We start from the raw sequence: 26846 nt of genomic DNA, 5'->3' as shown, positions 1-26846 counted from the left end.
TACAACAGGTACTTCTGGGGAACTGGTGCAGGGGTAAGGCATACTATTTTAGTACACTGGAAGCAGTCTGGGAAAGTTAATGTTTCAATTAAATAATACTGTGCTATCCTGGTTCAGATTCAAGTCTAAATATCTGTGATTCTTATCAAATTAGTGTTCAAAATGTGAGAAGCGTTTGTGGGGAAACAGCTCAATTGTTTGTACAGTAGCAAGTAAACAGGGCTCAAAAGATTGCAGTGCAATTGTTTAACCTTAACAAAGCAGTAAAAAAAATAATAAATTGTTGTATTTTTAGAAAGTAAAACTGGCTACTCAAACAATAAAAGGGATGAGAACTGCTTAGCGATTAAGAATCTGGGATTCAGTCCAGGGAACATACTGTAGCACTCACAAGATAATAAACTGCACAAAACAAGGTATGTCAATAGACATATTACCTCGCCAAGAACAAAATCATAGAAAAGCATCTGTACTATGAGATAGTAGGTTACCACCACATAGCAAAAAACGGCTCAGAATAAATGCCCTTAATTTATCAGCCTTCTACAGAGGTCTGTACAAAAGCAGTAGGCCATCGTGATCTACATTCAGTCAGAGAAATAACTTCCAATAACAAACGTCTCAAATGTTTCATCAAATTTAGACAATGCAAAATATTGTAACCTTGTGTATTCCTAGAACACTGTGAAAGTGCCCAATTTTAAAACACAGATGTGGACCAGCAATTTCATTTCCTAACAATCTGCATATTATTGCAAAACTAAATTCGAACTATGTTTATTTTTTTTTTAAAAGTTAATGCGTGAAAAAGACATACTAATGTAAATCAGATGCTGAATATTCTTCTTTTTCAACTGCTTCCCTCTACGTCACCCCTCGCAATAAAGTAAGTTATCTGGATCTCTTTAAAAAGTCCCACCAGTGCCAATCGAAATGGCACACCAGCAGTTTCCTGAACAGTGAATACGTTTACTTAACATCTTTTCTCAAGGGTGCTTTGGCTTTTGGAGCTTGTTCATGTCTTTGTATTTGTATCCGTTTATGATATTGGCTGTTTATGGTCATTGGTGTCTGTCAGTGTTATGTCACAGGTGTACCACAAAATACCAGAAAACAGCAAAAATGTTGATAAAAAACATGCCAGGAAAGTGCTCTATGGCTTTGAACTATCCAAAATTGATTTCCATCCTCTATTGCACAGAACCCTACTGCACATCAGGCAGTGCCATACTTCCAGCATGCCACCTTTCCTTCCTCCAGCAGGAATGTTTACCACTTTTCAAAACACCACCTGAACACACTTCTATTTCTCTCTACTTCTAAACTGCTGCCTTTAAGCCATAGCCCTTAGAAATGGCAGCCAGTTCCAGTTGCTGTAAGAGCTGTCCAAGGTATGCATAGCAGCCAAGGAAGCTGTGATTCTCTGGGCAAGTTTCAGTCATATTTTGGGTTAACTGGAGTGGCAAGCTCAAGCAATTATAAGATGAAAAACAAAGGGTCACAGCACAGCTTGGTTTAGGGGTGTCTGGTGGTACTGCTATACCTCCAGTAACTGTTATTCTGCTATTTTGAGACTTGTACGAAATTTGACACACAATTCAATGGCCACATTTATTTCAATTAAGTAATAGTTTAACAGTTCGCACACCAGACAACTGCCTGCTCACAAGCAACTGTGCCTGTCCTGAGAGAAACAGGGTCAATATTTATTTATTTTTTTCCTCCCAAAGATCACCTACCTGTCAAAAGCCTAAAAAACTTCTGTTCTGGGTTGTTTTTTTTTTCACCCTTATCACTGGAGGATATTTACAGCATGACAGGCAAGACAAAAAAGAAAAAAACACTAGAAGCGCAGGATCTCTGTACAAAAGGAGTGGGATCTCTAAAGAAAGCGAGGAAGGAAGGCAAAAGTGTGGGGAAATTAGAACCTACAAGTGAATTTGGAAGATAAAAGTGTGAAACACAGCCTAAAAAATGTATGTTACACAACTTGAATGAGAAGGATGTCAGACAAATTTCAGTCCTCATCAGCAAATGTCAATGGCAAGATGTGATGCCAACAGATGATGATAATGGAGTTTATAGAAGGGAGTCTAACTGTCAGTGGCCATGCCATCTGGTATACAGTATGCAAGCAAGGCAGGGGAAGTATTATAAAAAGGGATTTTCCAGAAGGGATACAATGACTGTTACGGTTTGTAGTCCGTTTATATTACTCACCATGCATCCCATCAGTGAAACTGATAAGCATACATTTATATTTCTTTTATCATTAATCCATGACAGAAACTGTGACAAACTTTCAGATATTTAGATTCTTTTTTGTTTTTAAATATACACCATATAGTTGTAACAACCATGCCTTTTAAACCTCTCATTAGCAGAACATACAAACCCTGCTGTATAGCTTCTAATGTTTTTGCTTTCACTGACGCAGAGTAAGACCATTTTTCCTGCCACAACACTGCAAGTTCACTTCCTTTGCTACAGGTACGTAGGGTGACCAGACGTACCGATTAAAAAAATTTAAATTCTCATTAGAAAATTTCGTACATGAGGCTGCTGTACTGTCTCGTGGTGCAACAGCATACTATACTGGTTTACAGCATGTGGTTTGAGTGAGTTGTTTGCATTGCACCTATGCGGCTAGCCAATCATGTTAACCTGAAGTCATAATGCAGTATGCGTCATGTGTTTTTCTTGGTGCATGCGCCTGTGCGTCCGGTTTTATTGGCGAACTGTCATGATGGCTGGTGCTGTTGACAAGCCTGTCACTAAAAAGCATGAAAGACAGTGCAGGTACCAAACGCAGTGGGGAAAAAATGGATTCAATCATATGCCCATGGTCAAGTCATCCAATTAAGATTAGGATTATAATTAGGATTTCACTGACATTTCGCGGACCTGTTTAAACATTAAATATACCTAATACTTCAGAGCACTATTAAAGCCTAAAAATAGTGGTACTCGCTTCCTTACTAAAACAGAGCGCTGTCATTTGTTAAAAGGCAAGCATGCAACATCTCCCAACAGTTGCTGCCGAAATTCTCTGTCTGGTGTGGACCTGACCATGCATTGAGACTGCACGTCTGCATCCACTGAATTGGTTGGAAGTTAAGGCAAAGCTTTGCCAAACTATACAGATGTGGGCATCGATTAGAAACTTGGTTACCCAAAAGTATCTGGCATTCTTTAATAAAGCCCATATATGAAGCACGTTCGTTGTCATGTTATTTGTCCCATCCAGGAATTTATTTTATCAGTACTGAGTCAAAACAAAGAAAAAGTGCCTATTGGGGTCTAAAATTTTAACTGCGTTTAAAAAGTAAACAGCAGGTTGTTTGAACAGAGGTAGTTGTGCTTGATTTTACCTGTAGTACTGATTTAACCTTGGTACGACCAACACAGGAATACTTTGTCTGAAAGCGGAGGTTTATTTTACGTTCTGTTCAGCAGCCTCTGTAATAGTCTTTTGTTTAATGTGTGATTCTGAAGTTAAAGTGATCGATTATATTTTCTTTAAGTCACATTACAAGATGTGTAAAACAATTAGTTTATTTGGGAAATGTCTTGACATGATCCTCAGCCGAAATACACTTGGCTTGTTTTGCTTTGTCGTCCATTTTTGGTATTTTGTCTAATGGTGAAAACTAGATTTTAGCAACCTATCAAAACAATGCAGCACTAACTTTGTCCCACCTGCTACATACAGTACAGCAGGCCACAGAAAAGCCAGTACAGATGCACCGATAGGCTGATTAAAACCTTGTTGTCATCTGAACAGTAAAGAAAGTTAACCACTTTAGAGTATTTTTCTCTTGTTTTGTTTTATTATAGTTTTTGCCTAAGTGCAATGCATACAGGAAGGCAAAGGAATAAAAAAGCCTATCTACATAACAGAGATACACAGTTTGCATCACTTGCGTTGTGCAGTAGTTCACAAGGTTTCTTTCCTCCCCTCACCAACTGAAATTGTCCCGATTTTTCACTCTTGCTACAGGTACAGATAACATAACCTCACATTAGCTAAATAGGGGCATATTATGTTAACCGCAGGAACAGTTAATTCACAGGAAATCTAACACAGCAAATCACAACGTGTGATCATAAGGGCTCAGTGTTCTGAGGGAACAGTTTGTTCGAACAATTTGAAAAACAATTTCAAATGTTTGGTTTTCCCCAACATTATGAAGTATATACAGTAGTTACCCATTTTAAAATAATCAAATACGTTGTTGACAAGCTTTAGGAGTAACAATTTCCCACAAACATCTAAATAAATAAATACAAATAAATACAAAAAAAAAAGTAATGTGTGCTGAAAGCTCACACACAATAGAGAGTACGCCAAAATGTTTTTTTCAAAATGTTTTTTTTTTTTTTAGTTGCTTTTAAGTGCACAGTTTCTAAGAACAGTAAAGTACTAAACAGTGTTAGCCAGCTGTTTGCTGTTGTTGCTATCTGACTCTTTCTCCGCCACTCCTTCCATACTGTGTTTGTTATTGTCATTTTGTAACAGGGATCTGCTACGACAAAGATTTAAAAGCTTTACTGTGGGATTCGGATTGGCTGTCTGCCAACAGAAATACAGAAGGCTTCCAGAGCTAATGCTTTTTAATGTCAGATCAGCATGATTAAAATACAATATTAACACTACATCACAGACTTGTTTTCCTGCATGTTTTTTTTTTTTTTTTTTTAAATGCGTAAACAAAGAAAAGTTTTCTGCACGTGACACAAAAGAAAAATTAAAATAAAAACAACGTGTGTTGGAAGGAGCTGCAAGTGCACATGATAAAAATAGATTTGAAGAGTAGCAAGAGAACCAACTGCATATGTGCCAAATCTGCAAAAGGCAACTTGAAACCCTTACTTGTGGTCTGCTTTCTTTTGAATACATTCTACAATTTATCAGAAATAGAGACAAACTGCATGACCTACATGCCTCTCACCAGAAACAAACCACCACATGTACATATTGTAGCTAGACATTTCCCAAGACTAACTGTCACTGTACTATAAAAAAAACAAAAACAAAAAAAAACAAACAACACGTGATCATCATGTGCTTCTGTGGTTTTGGATATAAAAGTTCAGAAAGCATGTGCCCATTGGCAAAATGTTAATCTAACTTTTGTTTTTAAGCAAAGCGTTATTGAAGGATGAGTTTAATGCAACCTCCTCCTTCTATTGTTTGGTTTGTTGTAACATAAAGCTGCCAACAGAGACTTGTATTATTGTGTAAATTCCAACAGAAGAGACACTAAACTGTATAGATTAAAAACAGAGCAAAATGCTAACACTGTGAAAAGGGTTTAGGAATACCATGGGCAGTCAAGACTGCACTCATTTGCTGTGACAAGTCTGCAAGGTATTTAAATGGTGTGAGCTACACATCACTTATTACTTCATCACATTACTTATTACTTCAAGCAAATCTGCAGAGAAGGTTTGTCTCCACAATGGTCTACAGAGCAATTGCTTTTGATAATTTGTCACATACATAAGTAATGTGTGCCTTAGGATATGAAAACCACCTGCCTAACGACCACCTATTATTAGCCTTCTATAAAAATTAAAATTAACACTCTTGTGTACATTGACAGAAATGGACGTGCAACAGGGATATGCAGCTTATTAACTGCAGAAAACACACCAGGGGGTCCATCTGCATAACAAGCCGGTCACACCAAAGACAACCTACAGTTTGATGCACACATAGTGCCTATAGTCTACACCCCCTTGAACTTTTTTCACATTTTGCTGTGTCAGTGCCTCAGAGTTACATGCATTTAAATGAGGATTTTTTTTCCCCCCACCTATCTACGCACCATACTCCACTGTTAAGGGGAAAAAAGTTTTTTTATTGAGAAAAAAAATAAATAAATATATATATATAAAAATACGAAACTGAAAAGATCATAATTGGATAAGTCTCCACCCCCCTGAGTTAATACTTGGTGGAAGCACCTTTGGCAGCAATTACATCTGTGAGTGTTGGGATAGGTCTCTCCAAACTTTGCACACCTAGATTTGCCAATATTTGACCACTCTTATTTACAAAAAACTGTTCAAGCTCTGTCAAGTTCCTTGGGGAGCGTTGACGGACAGCAATTTTCAAGTCATGCCACAAATTTTTGATTGGATTTAGGTCAGGGCTCTGAGTGGGCCACTCAAGGACATTTACTTTTTTGTTCCTTAGCCACTCCAGTGTCGCTTTGGCTGTGTGCTTTGGGTCGTTGTCATGCTGAAAAGTGAACTTCCGTCCCAGTTTCAGCTTTCTTGCAGAGGGCAGCACGTTTTCCTCAAGGACTTTTCCGTACTTTGCTCCATTCATTTTCCCTTACATCCTGACAATTGCCCCAGTCCCTGCCAATGGGAAACATCCCCATAACATAATGCTGCCACCACCATGCTTCAAAGTAGGGATGGTGTTCTTTGGGTGATGTGCTATGTTCGGTTTGCGCCAAACATAACTATTTGCATTTAGGCCAAAAAGTTAAATTTGTTTTGTCAGACAACAAAACTTTTTGCCACATGGCTACAGAATCTCCTGAGTGTTTTTTGCATACTTCAAATGGGATTCAGGTTGGGCTTTCTTGAGTAATGGCTTACTTCTTGCCACCCTACCATACAGGCCAGACTTGTGGAGTGTTTGGGATATTGTTGTCACATGCACACTTTGACCAGTCTTGGCCATAGCTCTTGCAAAGTAGCCATTGGCCTCTTTGTAGTCTCTCTGATCAGTCTCCTCCTTGCTCGGTCATCCAGTTTGGAGGGATGGCCTGATCTAGGCAGGGTCTTGGTGGTGCCATACACCTTCCACTTCTTAATAATCATCTTCACCGTGCTCCAAGAGATATTCAAGGCCTTTGATATTTTTTATACCCATCCCCTGATCTGTGCCTTTCAACAACTTTGTCCCAGAGTTCTTCTGAAAATGCCTTAGTGCTCATGGTTGAGTCTTTGTTTTGAAATGCACTACCCAGCAGAGGGAACCTACAGGAACTGCTGAATTTATCCTGAAATCACTACAGTTTAACACAGATGGAGGCCACTTAACTTGGTGTGTGATGCTGCCACCACCATGCTTCAAAGTAGGGATGGTGTTCTTTGGGTGATGTGCTATGTTCGGTTTGCGCCAAACATAACGATTTGCATTTAGGCCAAAAAGTTAAATTTTTGTTTCATCACACCACAAAACTTTTTGCCACATGGCTACAGAATCTCCCGAGTGTTTTTTTTTTTTTTTTGCATGTTTCAAATGGAATTCAAGGTGGGCTTTCTTGAGTAATGGCTTACTTCTTGCCACCCTACCATACAGGCCAGATTTGTGGAGTGCTTGTTGTCACATGCACACTTTGACCAATCTTGACCATAAAAGCCTGTAGCTCTTGGACAGTTGCCATTGGCCTCCTGGTAGCCCCTCTGATCAGTCTCCTCCTTGCTTGGTCATCCAGTTTGGAGAAACATACACCTTCTACTTCTTAATAATTGTTTTGACCATGCTCCAAGGGATATTCAAGGCCTTTGATATTTTTTTATACTCATCCCCTGATTTGTGCCTTTCAACAATGTTGTCCTGCAGTTCTTTTGAAAGCACCTTGGTGCTCATGGTTGAGTCTTTGCTTTGAAATGCACTACCCAGCAGAACCTACAGGAACTGCTACATTTATCCTGAAATCATGTGAATCACTACAATTTAACACAGGTGGAGGCCACTTGACTTCTTGTGTGATTGTGAAGGCGATTGGTTACACCTGAGCTAACTTAAGATTGTTATTACAAGGGGGGTGGACACTTATCCAAATAAGCCATTTCAGTTTGTATTTAATTAATTTTCTACAATATTTTTCACTTGAAAGTTGTGGGGTACGATGTGTAGATAAATAAAAAAAAAACAAATTTAATTCCAGGCTATAAGGCAACAAAAGGTAAAAATTTTGGAAGTGGGTATAGACTTTCTATAGGCACTGTATTTAAAAGATAACCCTGAAGTGCACAAGTACAGTTGGTAGCAGCTGAGCTGAGACTCTTATTCACAATGCGGCTTAGTTTCAATCATCCTAATGCGATTGTAAAGTACCTTGAGAATGAGTTTAAATATAAAAGGTGCTGTATAAATGATGTGTTCTTTTTTGACTAACGCACTAGTATATATATTATAGGTGCTGCATGCAAATTTAATTATACCAGACACTCTTGGCTTTCCAATTATACATTTCTTATTTTGCCACAATTCATGGTAATGCCCACATTAAAGAATGCTAACTGCACAGGAAAAAGGCCAAAAATGGAATGGCTTTGTTTATCTATTGATTTGCAATTCCTCCATTTCTACTGGTGTCTAAACTCGACTAAGAAGTTTGTTTACAATTAACTGTCAAAATATCCAGTCAGCAATAATTATTTTTTATGGAGAAATATGGTTTCATTCAATACATAATTCACACAATAACAGAACAGTAAAATAAGTCAGTCCACTGATTAACAGCAGTTATACAAAAATTAGGGCTTTGTGTATGTAGGCCTACTCTTTGTAATTGTAAATTTTGACATAAATACCCTCATTGAACAGTATGAAATGCTTAATTGGATTGAAGAAGTTTGAAAAAAAAAACTTCCACTGCTAAATTACATACAGAATATGGTCAGCAGGTATTTGTATTTCATAAAAGGAGTACTGTGCCTCATAATAATGCAGAGGGGCATAGGTGTGAAAGTAACTCTGCCTACAGTATGTAATTCAAGTGTAAAATAGATTGCTTTAAAATGGTGTGGTCATAGTGCTTACATACTGTACTGGACTGCAGTGTCATGTTTTTTTAAAAAGAAAATCTTGTGAAAACTCCCTTGGAAGTGAGGGTGCGGTATATAGTATATATTAATATATATTATAATATATATATTCTATATTCTATATATATTATATATATTAATATTATATAATATAATATTATATATATTGTACAGTCAAGCAACCTCTTACTTTTATATTCCAAGGATGCCGAAGGCCTGAGGAGCAGGTAGACCGCAGTACACCATCATTATGGTAACTAGGGTTAGTAAAAACAGACGTGATTTCAATAATGCTGGGTGGTATACCCTCCTGATCAGCATGCCATCCTGCATTATTTCTTTCAGCTGTTATAGAAACACATCTTCTGTTGTGTCAATCAGATTTTAGGTACTTAAAGGAAGACACAGAATTCTTTATAATTACAAACATATGTACATTAACTGAAGAGAAATTAGTTTCATTGTGTTCATGCTGTTGCCTGAATCATTAACCAGTATCCCAGCTTCCCAAGCTGTAGCTTTGAAGAACCGGTTTCTGACGAAGAAACAAAAGGGGTACAGTGCTACAAATCAAGAAAGGTCAGGAATGATGTCACTGTTCCCTCGAAAACAAAATTAAAATGATTTTTTTTTTTTTAATCTATTCTGAGAAATGCCAGAAGCCTAAATGTAAATGAGTTTTTGTGATGCACAGATGTTAGTTATGTGAAATGTCATTGAAGTAACAAACCATCTAAATAATAGTGTAGTTACATGGTCTAATAGAATAAAATATTGATAAAATACTGAAGGGACTGTTTAAAACATTATATTAATGCATCTTTTTTTATACAACCAACCAATTGACAGACATTCATGGCATAACTATTCTGCGTTTCAAAAACAAATATCCAAATTGCAACGTTCCTTTAATAATTAGTTATCATGTGATAACAATAAAAACAAATGTGTAATAATTGTTTGTTTTTAAGGCTTTAAAAACAACAGACTGAACTGTACTTTAGAGGATTTTTATCCAGGACAAGAGCCTCCACATTACGGCATTATTAAACTGATCCTGTAAAGAGCAGCAAGCTTAGTGTAACTTTGTATTTAATTGAAAAACAAATGTGCTGTCTATAAACTGAGACAGGACCATCTGGAATTATGCCTGCTTGGTTAATGCTCACAGCATAACCAATGGCTTGAAATCTGACTGGATGGTGCAGTCATTAGTTCCTGATAATCCACCAATAAGAGATGTGTTGAAAGTTGCCGGGCAGAGAGCAGTTTTCAAAGCTGCTAGGCAGTCTTAACATTGAAACTAAGCACCCTGTCATTTGCAGGTCATCGCAGGTCTACTGTAATTTGTAAGTGGAGCAACTGTTCGCTTGTGTATTTTTTGGTAAACTAAAATTAAATGTGATGCAACATAGATTGTTGGTTAAAACAAACCACAATTCATTAAAAAGATCATTTGACTGTATATACCACAGAAACAACATTCAATTCTAGAGTAATTAAATAATGCATTGTATTACATTTAATAGGCTTCCATATTAAATAATGTATTCTATTTAAACACACAGATAGTGAGGATCCAAGGGAGTGATCAATTTTTTTTTTGTGACATTAACCTATATTTTATTAAACATAGAGCATACAGCATTTTACTGTATAGTACTGGCTACTGTTTTAAGAGGTGTCTGAATAACAAGACAGACCCCACCACCCCATATAAATGTATCAATAAGACTCCAGTATATGCTAAAACTTCCTTAAACCCCAGCAACACATGAAACTGAAAAACAAAAACACAGATTTAATAATCCACTAGCTAGACAAAGGCTTGTGGAAAATTAGAGGTAATCAGGATTTCGTTTTGCCAGCAGACAAAAATAACAGGAGATGGTTGATGAAATATCCTCAGCCATCTGTCCAAGTTTAAAATAAGTTTCAAAGGTTTTTAAATTGAATGACAATCCGCACCCAAACACTACTAACGGTGCAATGTATTTAGGTAAGTTTGTAGTTGATTTTTAAATCTCACATCCAACAAAACTACTAAAGGACCTAAACTGGTTGGGGGAGGGGCGATGGGGCAGAACTTCCATCGACTGATACCACTTGTCATAGTTGACCTCAATTTAAAAACTAATACCAATCCTGCAAATTGAAATGATTTTCAGGAGAAAGAATAACAAAGCAAAGAATAGCTTACACTTTTTTCTACCTTGTATGACATTGGTTGATGCTATAACAGAACAGTCCATTGTAAAATCTTCATAATAAGGCAAATTGGTGGCTACTGGGGAACCAAGGTACCCTACTACCCCCTTGCCATCTCCAGGGAGTCTGTATGCTTGCTTTTATGCTTAAAAATCCTTCCAGTCTGCCCAAGCTGTATTTTAACTTGCACGAGTGTTAACAGAAAAAGGGGATTACAAAACACAATCCTGTGGTTCCCATCAATTTTGCCATTACGAATGCGGCCCACCACAACATATCAATGATGATTTTATGATCTGGTAAAATGTTTGGATATTTATTGTGCTTTGGCTCCGCTTCTATACAACTGGGAAGAAAGCTGACTATGAAAAGCATTAGACTATCACAATGTGTCACATTATTTTATGGCCTAAGCTACAACAGTCAATCAACTACAGAAGTACAAACTGCAAAAAAAATTATCAAAAAGATAATTTCACAACTCCACCATAGACACCATATGGTATTATGTTCATAATGTTACAGCAAACTATCTAGGTATCAGTGGATCGCTTGACAATGCCAATCGGATACCTAAAAATGTGTATGTTGTTGGAAATGTGTTAATCTAAATTAGTTCCCCATATCAGCTTTCTCACAATCAAATGGAACGTTGCACGGCTTTAGGCCTGACAAAACATAGTACAGGATGATCCTTCCTGGTATGAACTGTTCCCATGCCAAGCCAGACGTATCCATGGATACTCTTCAAGAACAGACAGTACTTGTTTACGTGAAAAACTACTGGACTTTTTTTTTTTTTTTCACACACCATGCAGCATAAACAGACACTGAAATCTGCCCATGAAACTTTCCAAGATCATGTAACCTACTTTAGCTGTGATTCTCCACACAACCTTTAAAGCAAATCTGAAACAAAAAGATTTGTTTCTTTCTTAAATGGAATCCTTTTAAATGCAATTTGGTTATACAAGAACTGTGTTATATATTTGGAATATAATTTAAGTGCAACTTTATTACAGGTACTGTTCCTTGACAAGGGCCATCTTGGCATTTTGCTCTCAGTACAGTCATGAAAAAATTAGCCATCCTTGTGCTGGACAACACAGCAACGCTTGTGATCAACCATACCACAAAATCTTGCTATTCAAAGATCATTTTATACTACAAGGTAAAACTTGATAAAGGCACTAGTCAACATTTTTTACAGTTTTTTTTTTTTTTAAGGGTCATTTTATATTATACATTTTTACCATTGTATTTGTTAAATCAGCCAAATTAAATTAAAGTTTCAATTTAACACTTCACGCACCGAATGCAAACAGATGTTCCAAACCTACTGAACCCTGGAGATAAGGGCCTCTCCTGGACTCATTGGAGTGACAGACCAGCAGGAGTTGCTGAAGTACAATGAGGTGAACTATGTCCAGATGATTACTCACCAACCTGCTGGATCATAAAGGTCAATGAGGAGCAACAAGCCAAGATCAAAAGAGAGAACAGATTCAAAAGTCACCAAACAAGACGACATGTTTGAAAAGCATCTTTAACCTCTGTGTTTATCCATTAAAAAATGTGGTCATCCAATTTCTCCAGTGACTTCTTAAATCACCCTGTGATTGTGTGTGTCTAATATATCTAAAAATGATTCTTTAGATAGATAGATAGATAGATAGATAGATAGATAGATAGATAGATAGATAGATAGATAGATAGATAGATAGATAGATAGATAGATAGATAGATAGATAGATAGATAGATAGATAGATAGATAGATAGATAGATAGATAGATAGATAGATAGATAGACAGACAGACAGACACACACACACACAGTACCAGTCAAAAGTTTGAGCACACTTGCTGGAAACTAGGTTTTTTTCATAATTGACGTCATATACCTTTCTGTAAATACTTGAAAAGGAAAACAAGTGTTACAATATATAAAACATAAGGAGTATCAAAGCAATGTTCAAGAAAATTAAAAATTGTCTCTAAATCTTGGATTCCTCAAAATAGCCACCCTTTGCCTTAATAACAGTCTCACAAACACGAGGCATTCAGTTAACAAGTTTCAGCAGGAAATCACTCAACATGTCTTCCCAGCTCTTCTGCAGCAATTTCCAGAGATATAGGGCACTCATGGGTAGCTTTGCTTTTACCCTTCTGTCCAGTTCGTCTAATACAGGTTCTATGGAATTGAGGTCTGGAGACTGGGCAGGCCAGGTCATTAGATGAGTTGTCCTTCACTTTCCTTCTTCGCCAGATAGCTCTTGCACAACTTTGAGGTGTGTTTCGGGTCATTACCTTGCGAAGAACGAAGGACAGCCCAACCAGCTGTAATCCTGAAGGAATGGCATGCCTCTGAAGTATGCTATGATAGCCATGCTGGTTGAGCTTGCCATGGACTTGGTAAAGATCACCAACTCAGTCACCAGCAAAGCAACCCCACACCATGACACTGCCTCCTCCATGCTTGACAGTGGGAACCACACATGCAGAACTCATGCTCTCACCCTCTCTGCGTCTTACAAATACTCGGTGGTTGGACCCAAATATTTCAAATTTTGACTCCTCAGTCCATAAGTCAAGCGTCCAGTTTCTGTGTTTTTTGGCCCAGGCAAGTCTCTTCCTTTTATTCTGCACCCTTAACAATGGTTTCTTTGCAGCGATTCTTCCAGTTAGACCAGCTTCACGCAATCTCCTGTAAACAGTTGATGTTTAAACATCTGTACTTTTAGTAGCATTTAGCTGAGCTTGTATTTGAGGGGCAGTTAATCACTGGTTTCGCAGACTTGTGACTCGAATGAACTTGTTCTCTTATTCTGAGGTCACCCTTGGCCTGCCTGACCTTGTTCGGTCCTCATGAGTGCCAGTTTCTTCAAATCATTTGATCGTCTTGGCCACAGCAGTTAGACACTTGCAAAGTTCTTGCGATTTGTCTTAAAGATTGGCCTTCATTTCTTAAAGTAATTACAGATTTTTTCTTTGCTTAACTAAACGTATTGCCATTTTCTGCTCCCTTACATTCAGGAATGACAAACTTGCGACTATGCTACCTATATTTATAGTAATCATGGACCCTCACCTGTTAACAATAATTGGTGACAAAAGGTTAATTAGGTAACATGCTAATTAACTCAAAGAACATCTAACAAAGACACTTTTATACTTTAGCCAGTGTTCTAACACCGTGTTATACACATTTCAGACTTTTAACTGACTAGGGCTTCAGACTGAAATCCCCTTGCTTTGGGTGACCATTTCACTGAAATTGACAAGATTTCCATTTTCATTTAAAAATTACATTTTTGAATGCAATTCACTTATGATTATCAGCTTATATAAGTACACGTATCATATAATGAAATATTAAGTGTTTATAGATAAGTTTATACAATTAAAAGCATAGCTAATCATGAAAAACCTGGTTTCAAGCAGGTGTACTCAAACTTTTGACTGGTACTATAGAGAGAGAGAGAGCACTATCATAAGGATTTATTTTGGTGCTGCCTTTATTTTATTTTGTTGCAAAAGGGGTCTGTTTTTCCTATCTGTACTGTTATTAAATTTGAGCTGTCTCAACACATCAAAATGAAATGTCATACCAGTATGACAGAAAGAGTAGAAACAAAGATCACAGCAACAAAAAGGCTGAAGATTTTTGAAAATGAAAAAACAGAAAGCAAAATCCTAACTATAGACTTTGCATTATCAAGACTGTAAAGGCTTAATATGAATCTGCACACTGCAGTCTACTGTACAGTACAACAGGAAAGTGTGCCCATCCTTCCAGTGTTCCTCTTAAAGACTTAAAGAGGTTATTCGCTCTTATTTTTGCAGCCCTCTATAATTGAAAATGACAGTTCCATAAAGGTACAAGGTGTCTGAATATGAGCTGTGGTCACAGATGACACTTTTTAAAAGTTCAAAAGACACAACCTCAAGCACCCTTTACCACAGCACACCTCTAAAAATATGAACACAACCAAAAGCCAGTAGAGTGATAAATTGGGATCCTTACTTCACTGATCATTTTATGCTTACATCCCAGACTGTCCTCTAAAACCTGCTGTGACAAGCCCTCATTACAACATACATGAAAATAAGAGGCAACGGATGGGATTTTTTTCTGAGGTTTTTTTTTTTTTTTGGGGGGGGGGGGGGGGGTTTGTGGTGGATTGGTTTGGTTTGGTTTGTTTTTTTTTTCGCCTTAGGACATGTAGTCTAAGGTTTACAGGTTACAAATAATATTAAAAATGCCTTTTTCGGGTGCATTCAGAATGATAAACTAGAAGTGTAAGTGCAGCTCAGCAGGAATAAGTATCAAGTATAGTCAGCCAGCTTAGAAATATAGAATGTAACATTACAATAAAAACCAAAGTCAAATCCACAAGAACACTAGGGTATAATATGTGTATCAATGCTGTCGCATCACATGCATCAGACAAGGCTCATTCTGCAGATCGGGAAGCTAAAGCAAGTCTGGCAGTTACTGAGAGAGATCCTGCAGTGAACTGCAAATCGAAAGAAGTCTGTCACTGCATGGAGACACACTGCCTGAACAGGAGTAGGAATACTGATAGGGTTAGGTTAATACATTATATTAACTCAGACCTATTATGTGTTCAGCCTGAACAGAAACACGTTAACTGCTCTGGAGATAAAAGGTTTACTATTATAAAGAGACCACTGTTCTCTGCCCAAGTGCATGACTGACATAGCGTGAAGGGTTGTGAAAGATAGCCACTTTAGGACAAGGTCCCTAGCTAATGTCAAGCATTAGAATAATAATATTTTAAAGTCTCTTCCATGTCTATTTTTAGACCCATGCTTTTTCTATTTTTTTTTTTTTTCTATTTCCAAGCCACACAGTGGTACAGAATCTCCTGCAACATATCCCACTGAGTCACAATCGGTTTATACAGCATGATTTCATTCTGAAAAGCAAATCATTTACAGTACTAACTCGTTGCATGGCGTAGGATACATCAGTTTATCAGTAATGTACAGTTTATATTCAATAATTTCAAGGTTAAATGATAATGTGCACAACTGCAACACAAGCTTTTGAATTGCTAGTTAAGAAAGCTTAATTAAATTTGGTTACGGCAACATCACTATGCATAAAAACATTCAGCCTTTCAGTAATGGCGTTTAAATGTTATGAACTGACCCAACTGGTGTAAAGCACTTCTCTTGACAATAATCTGATAACTGGTTCTGAAATTGCATTAGGTACCTGCTAACACAAACAAAAAAGTAGACATGGTTTTGAAAGCTTTCATATTAGGTTCTTTGTAAGCCGAACACAGTATCACTTTCTGACCCGTCTCTCCTATTTTGCTTGCTGAGATAGCAGATAGAGTAACTGAGGAAGAACATGAGGAAGCACATAGAGTAACTGATTAAGGCAGTGTAAAGGAGGTTGCCAAAGAGACCTTTAAGAGAAACAGCTTTTTTTTTTTTTTTTTGATATAGCTTTTTGAAGTATGATGGTCTTATTGTTTAACGTTGCTATGCTTTCCTTCTACAGGCACATGTGTTAACAGAACCAAAAAGTGTTCCGGCGTGTTTGGTTCAATGAAACTGAAACAGAAAATGAAGTTTTAAAAATTAACAAAAAACTGTCCTTATCACTGTTCAAAATGCCATTAAAAAGTACTTTCACAGAACAGTTGAAAAAGAAATAGGAGGAAACAACAACAGCTTTGTCAGAAGTTCATGAGAATTGCCAGTTTTTTTTTTTGGTTTAATTTAAATGTGCCAGAGCCAAACCCGCTCCTACGGTACATTTAAAATTAAGCAATTCAGTTAATTAAATAATCTGTAAAGCAAGCACATTTTAGTAGACAACAGGGTAAAAAAAATGCACATTCAGAAATTCATAGACAAAACCCTGAGGGTCTCTTGATCATTTTAGTCTCAAAGCAGTAACAGCAGCAGCGACAGCAGCACACTACATCTGGAAAAGAAATACATTGAATTCAGGTGTTGCTGAATATTTTATGAGCAACTTTGAAAGAAGCTTACCCTGTATTGATGGAAATGATTTCTATCAGTGGGTTTTTCCTAATCTTCGGCAAATCCAATCGAGCTCCCCCCAACCGTTTTCCATTATCCTTTTTCTGACCCAGTAGTCTTACAGAGTGACCTTCAAATGAAACACATAAATACCAGTCAGAACAATTCATCAAAATGTATTGAGGCCAACTAACGCAGGAATGCGAAAACATCAAGTCTGTTGAAAATTAGACAAAAAAAAAAAAAAACACAACACTTCCTAATATACATATGCTGTTCTTTCTAGGATAATCTTTTTGTGCTTCACATTCCAAAGAACTTTTCATGTACTGTATAAATTGCTGTATAGGTCACACTGGTGTAAGTGTCACTCCCCCCTTTTTCAGACTTCAATTTTAGGAAAAACACCTTTGTATTTAAAATACTTTTTTCTTTTACAATTTACTTTTACCTACATGTTCAACATTGATAAATAAAGAAATATATACAGGTTTAGTTTCAAATTAAACCAAATTCAAATTTTTACAAATTTGTTGTATTACTTCAAATTTAAAAAGCATTAAAACAGTGCTGCTTGCATCAATAACAAAAAAGCAAAAAACAAACTAAAGCCTGCACCATCTAATAACCAGTAAACAAAACATGTTAGTGTTGCACACAGTGCAGTACAATTGCATGACATTTGCAGCTGTACAATGATACATACATTTTGTTTTGTTGATCAGAACCATAACCACGCACATACTTCACAACTATGCTACTGACATGTAGAACAAGTTACAGTATGTATTAAAGTCACTCAGAGTACTCCATTCAAACAAAATGTCTTCTACATCGGGCCATAGTCACCTTCCTCCTCTATCAGCTCATTTTTCATTCACCATATTTAAGTTTGTCTTTGCTTCGTCTACAGTCACGTACTGATTTTTCAAGATTGCAATTAACATGCATTTCAGCAAATTCAACAACGCGCAGTTTCAAATCTGTTGTGTACCATTATTGTTTTTTGTCCGACTGCCCTACTTTATCCAGTCTCAAATTCATCTGCATTATTATATCACTGAAGTTACAATGAACGGAAGACCGGATAAGTTTACTTGGCTTTCAAACTAATAGCTGTTTGCTACGGATCCCAGGGGCAGGTTCAGTCTGAATGTTGACAAATCAATGGCTCGGAAAGGTGGGAATAAGGAAATTCTGAGTATTGAAAAGTAGCAAATTAAAACTTAATTAGAACAGTGGTTTTGTGTTTCTACCTAGCAACAAGACCTGAATGCCGTAGATCCTGAAAAAATTAAGTTGACAGTTAAGTTTGCGGGCGCCATAATCATGGCTGTTGTAATCCCATTGTGGCACCGGTACAGTGGGTTAACATTAGACACACCAGTACATACATCGCTCCGGTGTATTAGTTGCTCTCCCCTTTTAAGGTCCCTGCAAGAATGTGCAGAAAATCGACTTATACAATTTTTTTTTTTTTTTTTTTTTTTTTTTTTTTAGTACTTACTGCAAACTACAGATAAGTCAATCTTATGTAACCTGTCCTACTGTCATATTAGGCAGTAAGCGGTGGAAGTCCCAGCAATATGTATATTTCTTCTGTACAATTATGTCTATGTATGCTGCTCACTAAGTTTGAACTACACATGTTCTTATTGATTTCTCTTTTTTTTAATTGATTTCCAGGTCCACCTTGTTCATGAGGCCTCAATCTCAATGGGTAAATCTCCTGGTAAATGAGAATGTTCACAATCCCTACACATTTACTGCACAACTAACTTTTTTCATATGTTTATGACGTTCAGCACATGCTCAGAGAATTTAAGTTCGGTATATTAAGTTTCTCATTTGACTTTTGTATTGCAACTTCATGGCAATGTGTGTAATTATTTTGATTTACCACAAGACATAGAAACACACAGTATGTTTCTATTGCGCAATCTTGTATTGCTTCGCCGTGGTACTCTCTTCGTTCGACAGTTTAGTAACGTCTTGTTTATTTAAGAATGGCTAAACACACATCTACATTGGATTAGTATTTCACATGACATAACAAAATTACCAATACCGGTAGCAGTGTTCAAAGTGAAACACAATCACCTGCTGTGTCACTCACAGAAGAAAATGAAGCTCCCATTAAGAGCAGCAGGTCATGGGCATGAGAAACACAGGGCCAGCACCTGAGCCTTCGGAAAGGGATCCATTTCACAGTTTCGCTAATTGTTTAAGATTCACTGAAAACTGACTGTACCAACCAGATACTTAATTCCCGGCGAAATTTAGAAAATAGTGGTATAATACAGTCTAGCATTAGATCGAGCATTTTGTTTTCCTGGGTCGCAGATTTGGTGGAAATGGGTAAACAGAGAAAACATTTCGGAAAAGAGAGGATTTTCAAATTGGAAAAAGGCAAAAGACAGATTTAACAAATCACCAAAAAAGCACTGCTTGTGTTTCTGCAGCAGTGAAGCATTCTGCTTACAAAGATTCCCAAAAGACTGGCAGCGTTGCTTCTAAAATAAATTCAGAACATTGCTGGCAAGTCAAGGAAAACAGGCAATACTTAAAAGCTGTGTGCCGAGTTAAATTTTCTGTGGACGAGCCGGTATTGCATTGCGTATCCATGATGAGAGTTCAGGGTCTACTAATCAAAGGAACTTTTACGAGTCAATGCAACTGAGAGCAACTGACAACCCTATTAAATTAAGGCTTTATTAAAAAGTGGGAGAAACCTTCAGTTATGTTCAGGGCAAACATCAGAATGAGCCGATTTCAATATTGAAAGACCGAATAAGTGAAATCACACAACGTGTACGGAATGCAGGCATGTTCGCTTTAATCATGGACGAAACACCGGATATAAGTAGACATGAACAGGTTGCAGTTGTCCTCAGATACATTGGCAGTGAGTCTGAAGTGCAGGAATCCTTTGTTGGCTTATATCAAACTACAAAAGCAGACAGCGAATCATTGATGCTTCTCCTGAAAAGCATGCTGTCAATTCTTGATCTTTATATAGGCAAGCTAGGAGCAGCAAATCCGAGGGGGGCTTAATCGTGTTGCCTCTCGTATTTTAAAAGATAACCCGTTAGCAATGTAACGCGCATATTCTCCATCTCTGCATTGTGAGTGTATGTAGCAGCGCCCCAGCAATTCGGCATATGATGAGCAATGTGTCTTCGCTACACCTTCATTGAGAGGTCAGCTAAACGCCATGCCATCACTGAAGCTTTACAGAAGGGTGAACTAAATGGGCAGACTACAACTTGAAAATCCATCAGTGATACAAGATGTAGCTGTCATTCTAAAGCTCAGAAAAGCCTTCAATAATTTTGAGCAAGTTGTTGCTGCTGCTGCTTTGGCTGAAATCTCATAAAATGATGCGCGACTAGGAAGTCAAGCGAATGGTATAATGGCATCAATTACCAACTTTCACTTTCTGTTCTCATGCCTCCTGATCCGGCGAGGTCTAACAGTGCAAGGCACTTTCGGAAGCTTTGCAGTCATCCAACCTCAACTATGTCTTTGTTAAGGATATGGCACGTGCTACGATGGAAACAACTGTGCCATGAGAACTGAATATTTCTTCTTGCAGTTGTGGAACTATGTAAGTGACATATGCACCAAGACTAGCTATCAAGCCCTGGAGTTGTCAAGGCAAAGATATATCCGTGCAAAGTCGGGTGGGCATCCTGTAAACAAAACCAAACAAGTTCATGACTTTTACTGAAGAGAAGTTCCGTTTGCAGTACTGGACAAAAATGCTGATGAAATTAAGGAAAGGTTTAAGAAAACGACACGGAGGCCCTGACTGCATCTGACAACACCTGCTAAAAGCATTAAGGAATCTCATTTGGATTTGATTTGCAAAAACTATAGCATTTGTAAGAAGAAACTGACAGCAAAGTTCTTGAAAAGAAAGAAAGTTCCACAGATAACTGAACACAAAATCTTCAAAAAAGCTTGAGTAACATGGACAGCCTCATTCAACTCCTACTCACAATACCCATGAGTAGTGCAGCATGTGAACGAAACTTTTCCTGTCTTCGTCGACTAAAAAACTACATGCGAAACACAAATCAGACAGGAAAGACTTTCTGGATTAGCCATGTTAACCCTTTGCGGTCCGACATTACAATTTTCCCTTTTCTGTCCGACATTATCAAAAAGACGTCAAGCACAGGTCTCTAGTCTTTTTTTCTCTGGAAAAAGCCGAGAAAACCTTTCAATGGCCGAGTGAGACCGAAAGGAGCTGAAAGAAAACAAAAACAAAAGAAAAGGGAAACATCTGAGCAATACACATAGCCCCTGCACCACAGAGATAACACAAACACAAAAGGAGACGGCTGCATCCTTTTCCAGCGGTCAAAGAATATCATGAACATTTGCAGAGCTTTTTGAGATGTTATAGTAATAAAATAATGACTTAGATCATATTATTGAGGAATTTGGTGATAAAACGAATGATCATGAGAGAATTTATCAGTATGCACGACTATAAAGAGGTATGTGAAAAATACAGCGAACGAGGGGTGAGGCTTGGCTGGAGATGCAGTACTGAGTGTCCTTTGCTATGTAGTGTCTTATAAACCCCTTTTACTCTGGGGGGGGAAAGAAAAAAACAAAAAGACAGTACGTGTGAAAATAAATTGGACCTGACACGCCTGACAGACACTGAATAAATGGACAGCTAAGGGTTAAATATAGAATGGGACATTCCAATTAATTTAGACCGAGTGATCGATAGTATGGCTTCATAAACGGCATACTGTAACTTTGCATCCCACAATTAGTTTGTTAGTTTCTTCTTTGATGTAAACTACTGTAAAGAAGGTATAATAGTTTTTTTTTTTTTTTCAAATTGGGCAGTAAGTGTCATATAACCGTGATGACGCTGTGTCTAAAAATGCTAGTAAATCCCTGTGATATACACATAGTACACACAAGAGATATTTACAAGTTTTTTTTTTTTGTTCCCCCCCACCACCACTTTTTGGTCCCAAATTCCGTACATGCATGGAACTATACAATTCCTTCCAATCGGAAACAAGAAACAGTCCAAAACACAGGTGCGTAAGCTCAAAATATATCAGTTTTTAAAAATAAAAATCTAATGCTCGTACACTGTTGTCACAATGATATGAAGATTTAAAAAAGTCCAAAGCAGAAATATATTTAACCTTACTCACAAGTGCAAAAAGTGAATAAAATGCTCAGAAGTGCTAAAATCATCAGTGCTTAATACTTAAACACATGTTTACCACTGATATAGTCTCAAATCATTCATATTAACAATATACGTATGACTCCAATTGGTAACACTATGTAACACAATTTTTGTTCCTGGGTAGTAAGTGTTATTTCCTAATTGCTTTAGCCTCAAAAGTATAGAAAATGGCTATTATTCCCCACAAACTTTGCTTTTGTGACCAGGACTGTGATATTTCAAAATATCACTATTTCCAATGGGAAAACGGGCAAATGTGTGTCTTTTCGTTCACACAAAGTCAGAAAAAAACAACATATGAATCCAAATTAACATGTATTTACACTAAAGTAATACAAAAATGACTACAAAAGATTTAGAAGCGAGTAGTTTTTCGAGATTTATGATTATACTGTATTTAAAAAAAAAAATATTGTTACACGATGTAATTAGACTGGCAATGGCAATCAGATTATTATTACAAATGAATTACTTATTAGAACACAATATATTGATTTAATTAGAAATTCTTTAGCATTTTTTTAACTTTTTTTTTTTTTTTTTTTTTAAACATTTTTATAAAGCCTTTTAATCAGATTTAGATCTTAGTATCCCAAAAATATGTATCAGTTGATGGACAATGGACCCAATTGTATATTGGGCAAACACCAGCAGTCAGATCATTAAGGCAAGTCCGTTACATTTCAACGCACAATACCAATTATTGTTTTGTTTTTGATTTTTTGGTCAAAAGATATTTATTAACAGCAGTCTGTCTTTTACATAGATCCAAGTCCATAGAAGTGTATGTTAAAAGCTGAAAAACAAATAAAACTCAAATTACAAATACAAAGTTAGTTAAGTTATTATTACATAATACAATCATTTAATTACAAACAAATAAGAAATAACCCACAACAGGGCGTACGGTCAGACAATTCTTACCGTACTCCCTGCAGCCAGTTATTTAGCTTATACAATGGCCACATTTTTTGTTTTTTTTAAATAATTACACAAACTAGCTTTAAGGAAAAAATATTAAATATTATGTATCCTTCCACTGAGAAAAAATAGACCCTGAAGACTGTTTGATTGTAACACATATTTTGTATTTTTTTTTTTTTTTTAATTTGCCATAAACATTACATTGAACATTGCCATTTATAGTAACATTTTTCTTGATGAAATGACATTTGTGAATTGAAAGCAGACTGATTTCCCACATCTGAAGGAGGATTCATGGAACAGCCAAACACTGTACTGCACTGGCACTCGAGGGATTTTTATTTTATTTATTTTTTAAATTTTTTTCACAGGAAATGATCCTACTCAGGCTTTGCAGTTTTCAACAGAAGCTCACCAGTAATTTCTGAGGCTGTTTTCACACCGGCAGAATTTCTCTAGATTGTAAACCAGCATTACGATATGTGGATTAAACGTCTTCCCTGTCAGTTTGCGCAGTCCTTCCCGACCGTGGCGAGCACAAGAGAATTCTATGCCGAACCCGACCTTGTTTAAAAGCCCAACGGTTGTGCAAGCAGAGAGCAGGAGAGTGTTTAATTTTGTTTTAAATGTTTCTGAAATTGGAGGGTAGTGGTGAGATGTACATGTTGTGTCGAGTTTAAACATTGCATAATCACTAGTCAGTTGTATAAGGTGATATTCAATTTAAGTAGATGACGCTGCTATCTATCTATCTATCTATCTATATATATATATATATATATATATATATATATATATATATATATATATATATATATATATATATATATATATATATATATATATATATATATAAAGTGTTACTGCTACTGCTTGCCTCAGAGTTTTCTTTGTTCTGTTCTCTGACTAAATAAATACTACAGTATATTTGGCAATCTGTCACTAATTCTTAGTGGCAGAGATGAAAAAAAAAACAAATTGTTGAGTGATTTAAATGCTGTTTCAGTTGTATGTTGACATTTTTACCTGCAGAAACACTGTTTAGATAATTGTTACTATTAAGGCGTAGTAAAATTAATAATCAGGTAAGTTGGTCTATGATGTTATTACTGTGCACCAAGACAATTATTACCGCATGGTCATGTGACCTTGTTCAGCCAATCACAGCACTTAATGTATCAAAGCTATTTCCTAAAATTATTTAATGAACACATTGGCTTGATGCAAATCCGTAGTTAATAATTGAAAGCTCTATATGTGTAAAAATGCAGTGCATACCTCAAAATTCTAGATACTACCTGTCGCTAGACAGGAATAAATTAAAAGAAAGCATGACAGACCCAAACCATCATTCATCCCCTTAGGAAATAATGTATCTAATGTAAATATCAAAAAGGCTTCTCTCTCTACAATGTGGAAAAATTCTATCTAAACAAAAAAATTCAAAATCAGATAGAAAATATTGCGTCTCTCTACAATGCCAAAAAACAGCAAAATCTTGTCTTCAGGGAGAACTTATCCATCAAAAGCACAAAAAAAAACGCAAGCAGCGATTTTTTTAAAAAAACTGTTACATTTCGTAATAAATATTTAAATGTACTGTTTATTCTAGCTGACCTCAATAGTTATTTTAAACATGAAATCTGTAGCTGATAACACAAGGCATGACCCCTATCACCCCCAAATAAATTTAACAAGACATGAAGCAATTTTATGGATAATGGTCCATTTATGCAATGTCTCCTTACTTTAAGATGACAATATTCTGGAGACACGATACTAAGTCATTCCAATCCCGAGATTCTGATAAGTGATATTTCCTCTTTAATAAAATAACTGCGCAGGATGAATCTGATAACAAGGCAGCTAATGCCTTTCATTGTGTCAAAAGTTCACTTCACAACCCATTCCACCCAATTTCTATACTCTCATCACAGAAATAATTTCATTCTGTCCCGCTGCTTTATGCGTTCAGAAAATGTGCCACAAACGAATAACATTTGCTAAATAATTGATTCAGCCTATCTACATGCAAATAATTGGGTAAAATCTCTGGTTGAAGGTATAACAAGTCATTTTCCAATTCACTGGTTCAGGGAAAAGTCATAGATCTAAAAACCATTGTCTATATATATATATATATATATATATATATATATATATATATATATATATATATATATATATATATATATATAACAAACATAGAACTTTATTACCACAGCAACAAAGACTGATCCTTCAGAAGTCTAACTACATTTCCATAAATGTTTAATTTTGCAAGTGTAAGTCAGATTCCAAGAACAATGTAGCATTGTACACCCTAATGCAGGGGCACTCAGTGTTCCGCACAAGACTCACAGACCTGATCACTTTCCATAATGTTCCATTCTCATTTTAACTAAGAATTAACTCTTACTGGTATTAGGCTAGCATTTTCTGCAGAATTTTATTTAAGGGTTTTCTAAAACATGCAACTTTTACTGTACTACAAAAAAAAGCAAAACTGGGGTTTAGGAGGTTACATTTTCCCTTAGAAGAAATAAGCCTTAATGTTATCTTTATTTTCCGTAAGTAATGCATTCTTGAAGTACTGTATTTATTAGCTTATGTTTTATAATCTGGTCAGCCTTCCTAAATTATTAAGCATCACTACTTGTGTGCAACTACAAACTAGTCCCTGCTTAGAGCAGAAAAAAGATTTATGGGAGGGGGGTGGGGGTGACAACAAAATTTTAAATTAGTCATGTTGCTATACTGTACGTATTACTGGCCTCTTATGTTTGAACCCTATGTGCATAGTGTTCTCAGGCCTCCCTTATGATTCTATTAAGCTTATCACGTGTAAAGTGGACAATACTGTATGGGAAGTCAAATTATAAATTTAGAGACATATCAAATTGCATTAAGATCTCTTTAAATATTTGAACATATATCTAAAAATAAACCACTTTGAAGATATGTTAATTTAATTTTGAGAGATCGTAAAATTAAATAGATCTCAAATTGATTTACAAACATCTTTAAAAATGTTGTTAGCATGACACGCCAAACCATCATTTAGAGATCTCTAAATAACTTCCTGTTCATTCAACAATATCTGCAAACAATTTTAAGATATCTCAAACCTACTTCCTGTTCATTTAGAGATAACGGTAAATCATTTTAAGATATCTCGAAATGAACAGGAAACAAATTAAGATCTCAAATTACTTCTTGCGAAAATGCTGTTTTGAATGGACTTCTTGTCCATTTAAAGGTCTTTAAATGAACAGGAAGTAACTTCCTGATATCTTAAAATAGACAGGAAGTCATTGAGAGACCTTAAATCTAATTTCAGATATCTCAAAAGCATTATTTAAAGAGATATGAAAATGTATTTGATCTCATTTAAAAGATCAATTTGAAGATATCTGCAAATCTTTCAGATCTCTAAATGCACTTGATATCTTAAAATAATGATGCAGAGATATATTTAAATTTGAAGATCTCTTAAAATATTTAGATATCTATAAATTAATTGGAGATATCTACAAATGATCATTAGTCTTACCACATATAGTTTCACCTCAATTACCTTGACCAGAAGTACATCGTCAAGAATGACAGAAACTTGGTTTTAGTCCAAAATAAAGCTTTGGGATGTGCTACACACACACACACA

The 26846-nt window shown here is 36.3% G+C and overlaps 1 protein-coding gene across 1 annotated transcript in view; it reads right to left on the bottom strand.

Moving 5' to 3' along the window:
• The window catches only part of cdkal1 (CDK5 regulatory subunit associated protein 1-like 1), a 410621-nt gene that overhangs the window by 268048 nt on the left and 115727 nt on the right, over positions 1 to 26846 (bottom strand). Inside the window, exon 7 of the mRNA XM_041248498.1 lies at positions 17041 to 17161. Coding sequence (XP_041104432.1) covers positions 17041 to 17161 — 121 coding nt within the window. The remainder of the gene's footprint in view (positions 1 to 17040; positions 17162 to 26846) is intronic.

Source organism: Polyodon spathula, chromosome 4 (genome assembly GCF_017654505.1).
Source record: "Polyodon spathula isolate WHYD16114869_AA chromosome 4, ASM1765450v1, whole genome shotgun sequence".
In the NCBI taxonomy this organism is placed as follows: Eukaryota; Metazoa; Chordata; class Actinopteri; order Acipenseriformes; family Polyodontidae; genus Polyodon; species Polyodon spathula.
Note: the sequence above shows the minus strand (reverse complement) of the source record. Positions and strands in the feature narration are given on the sequence as shown.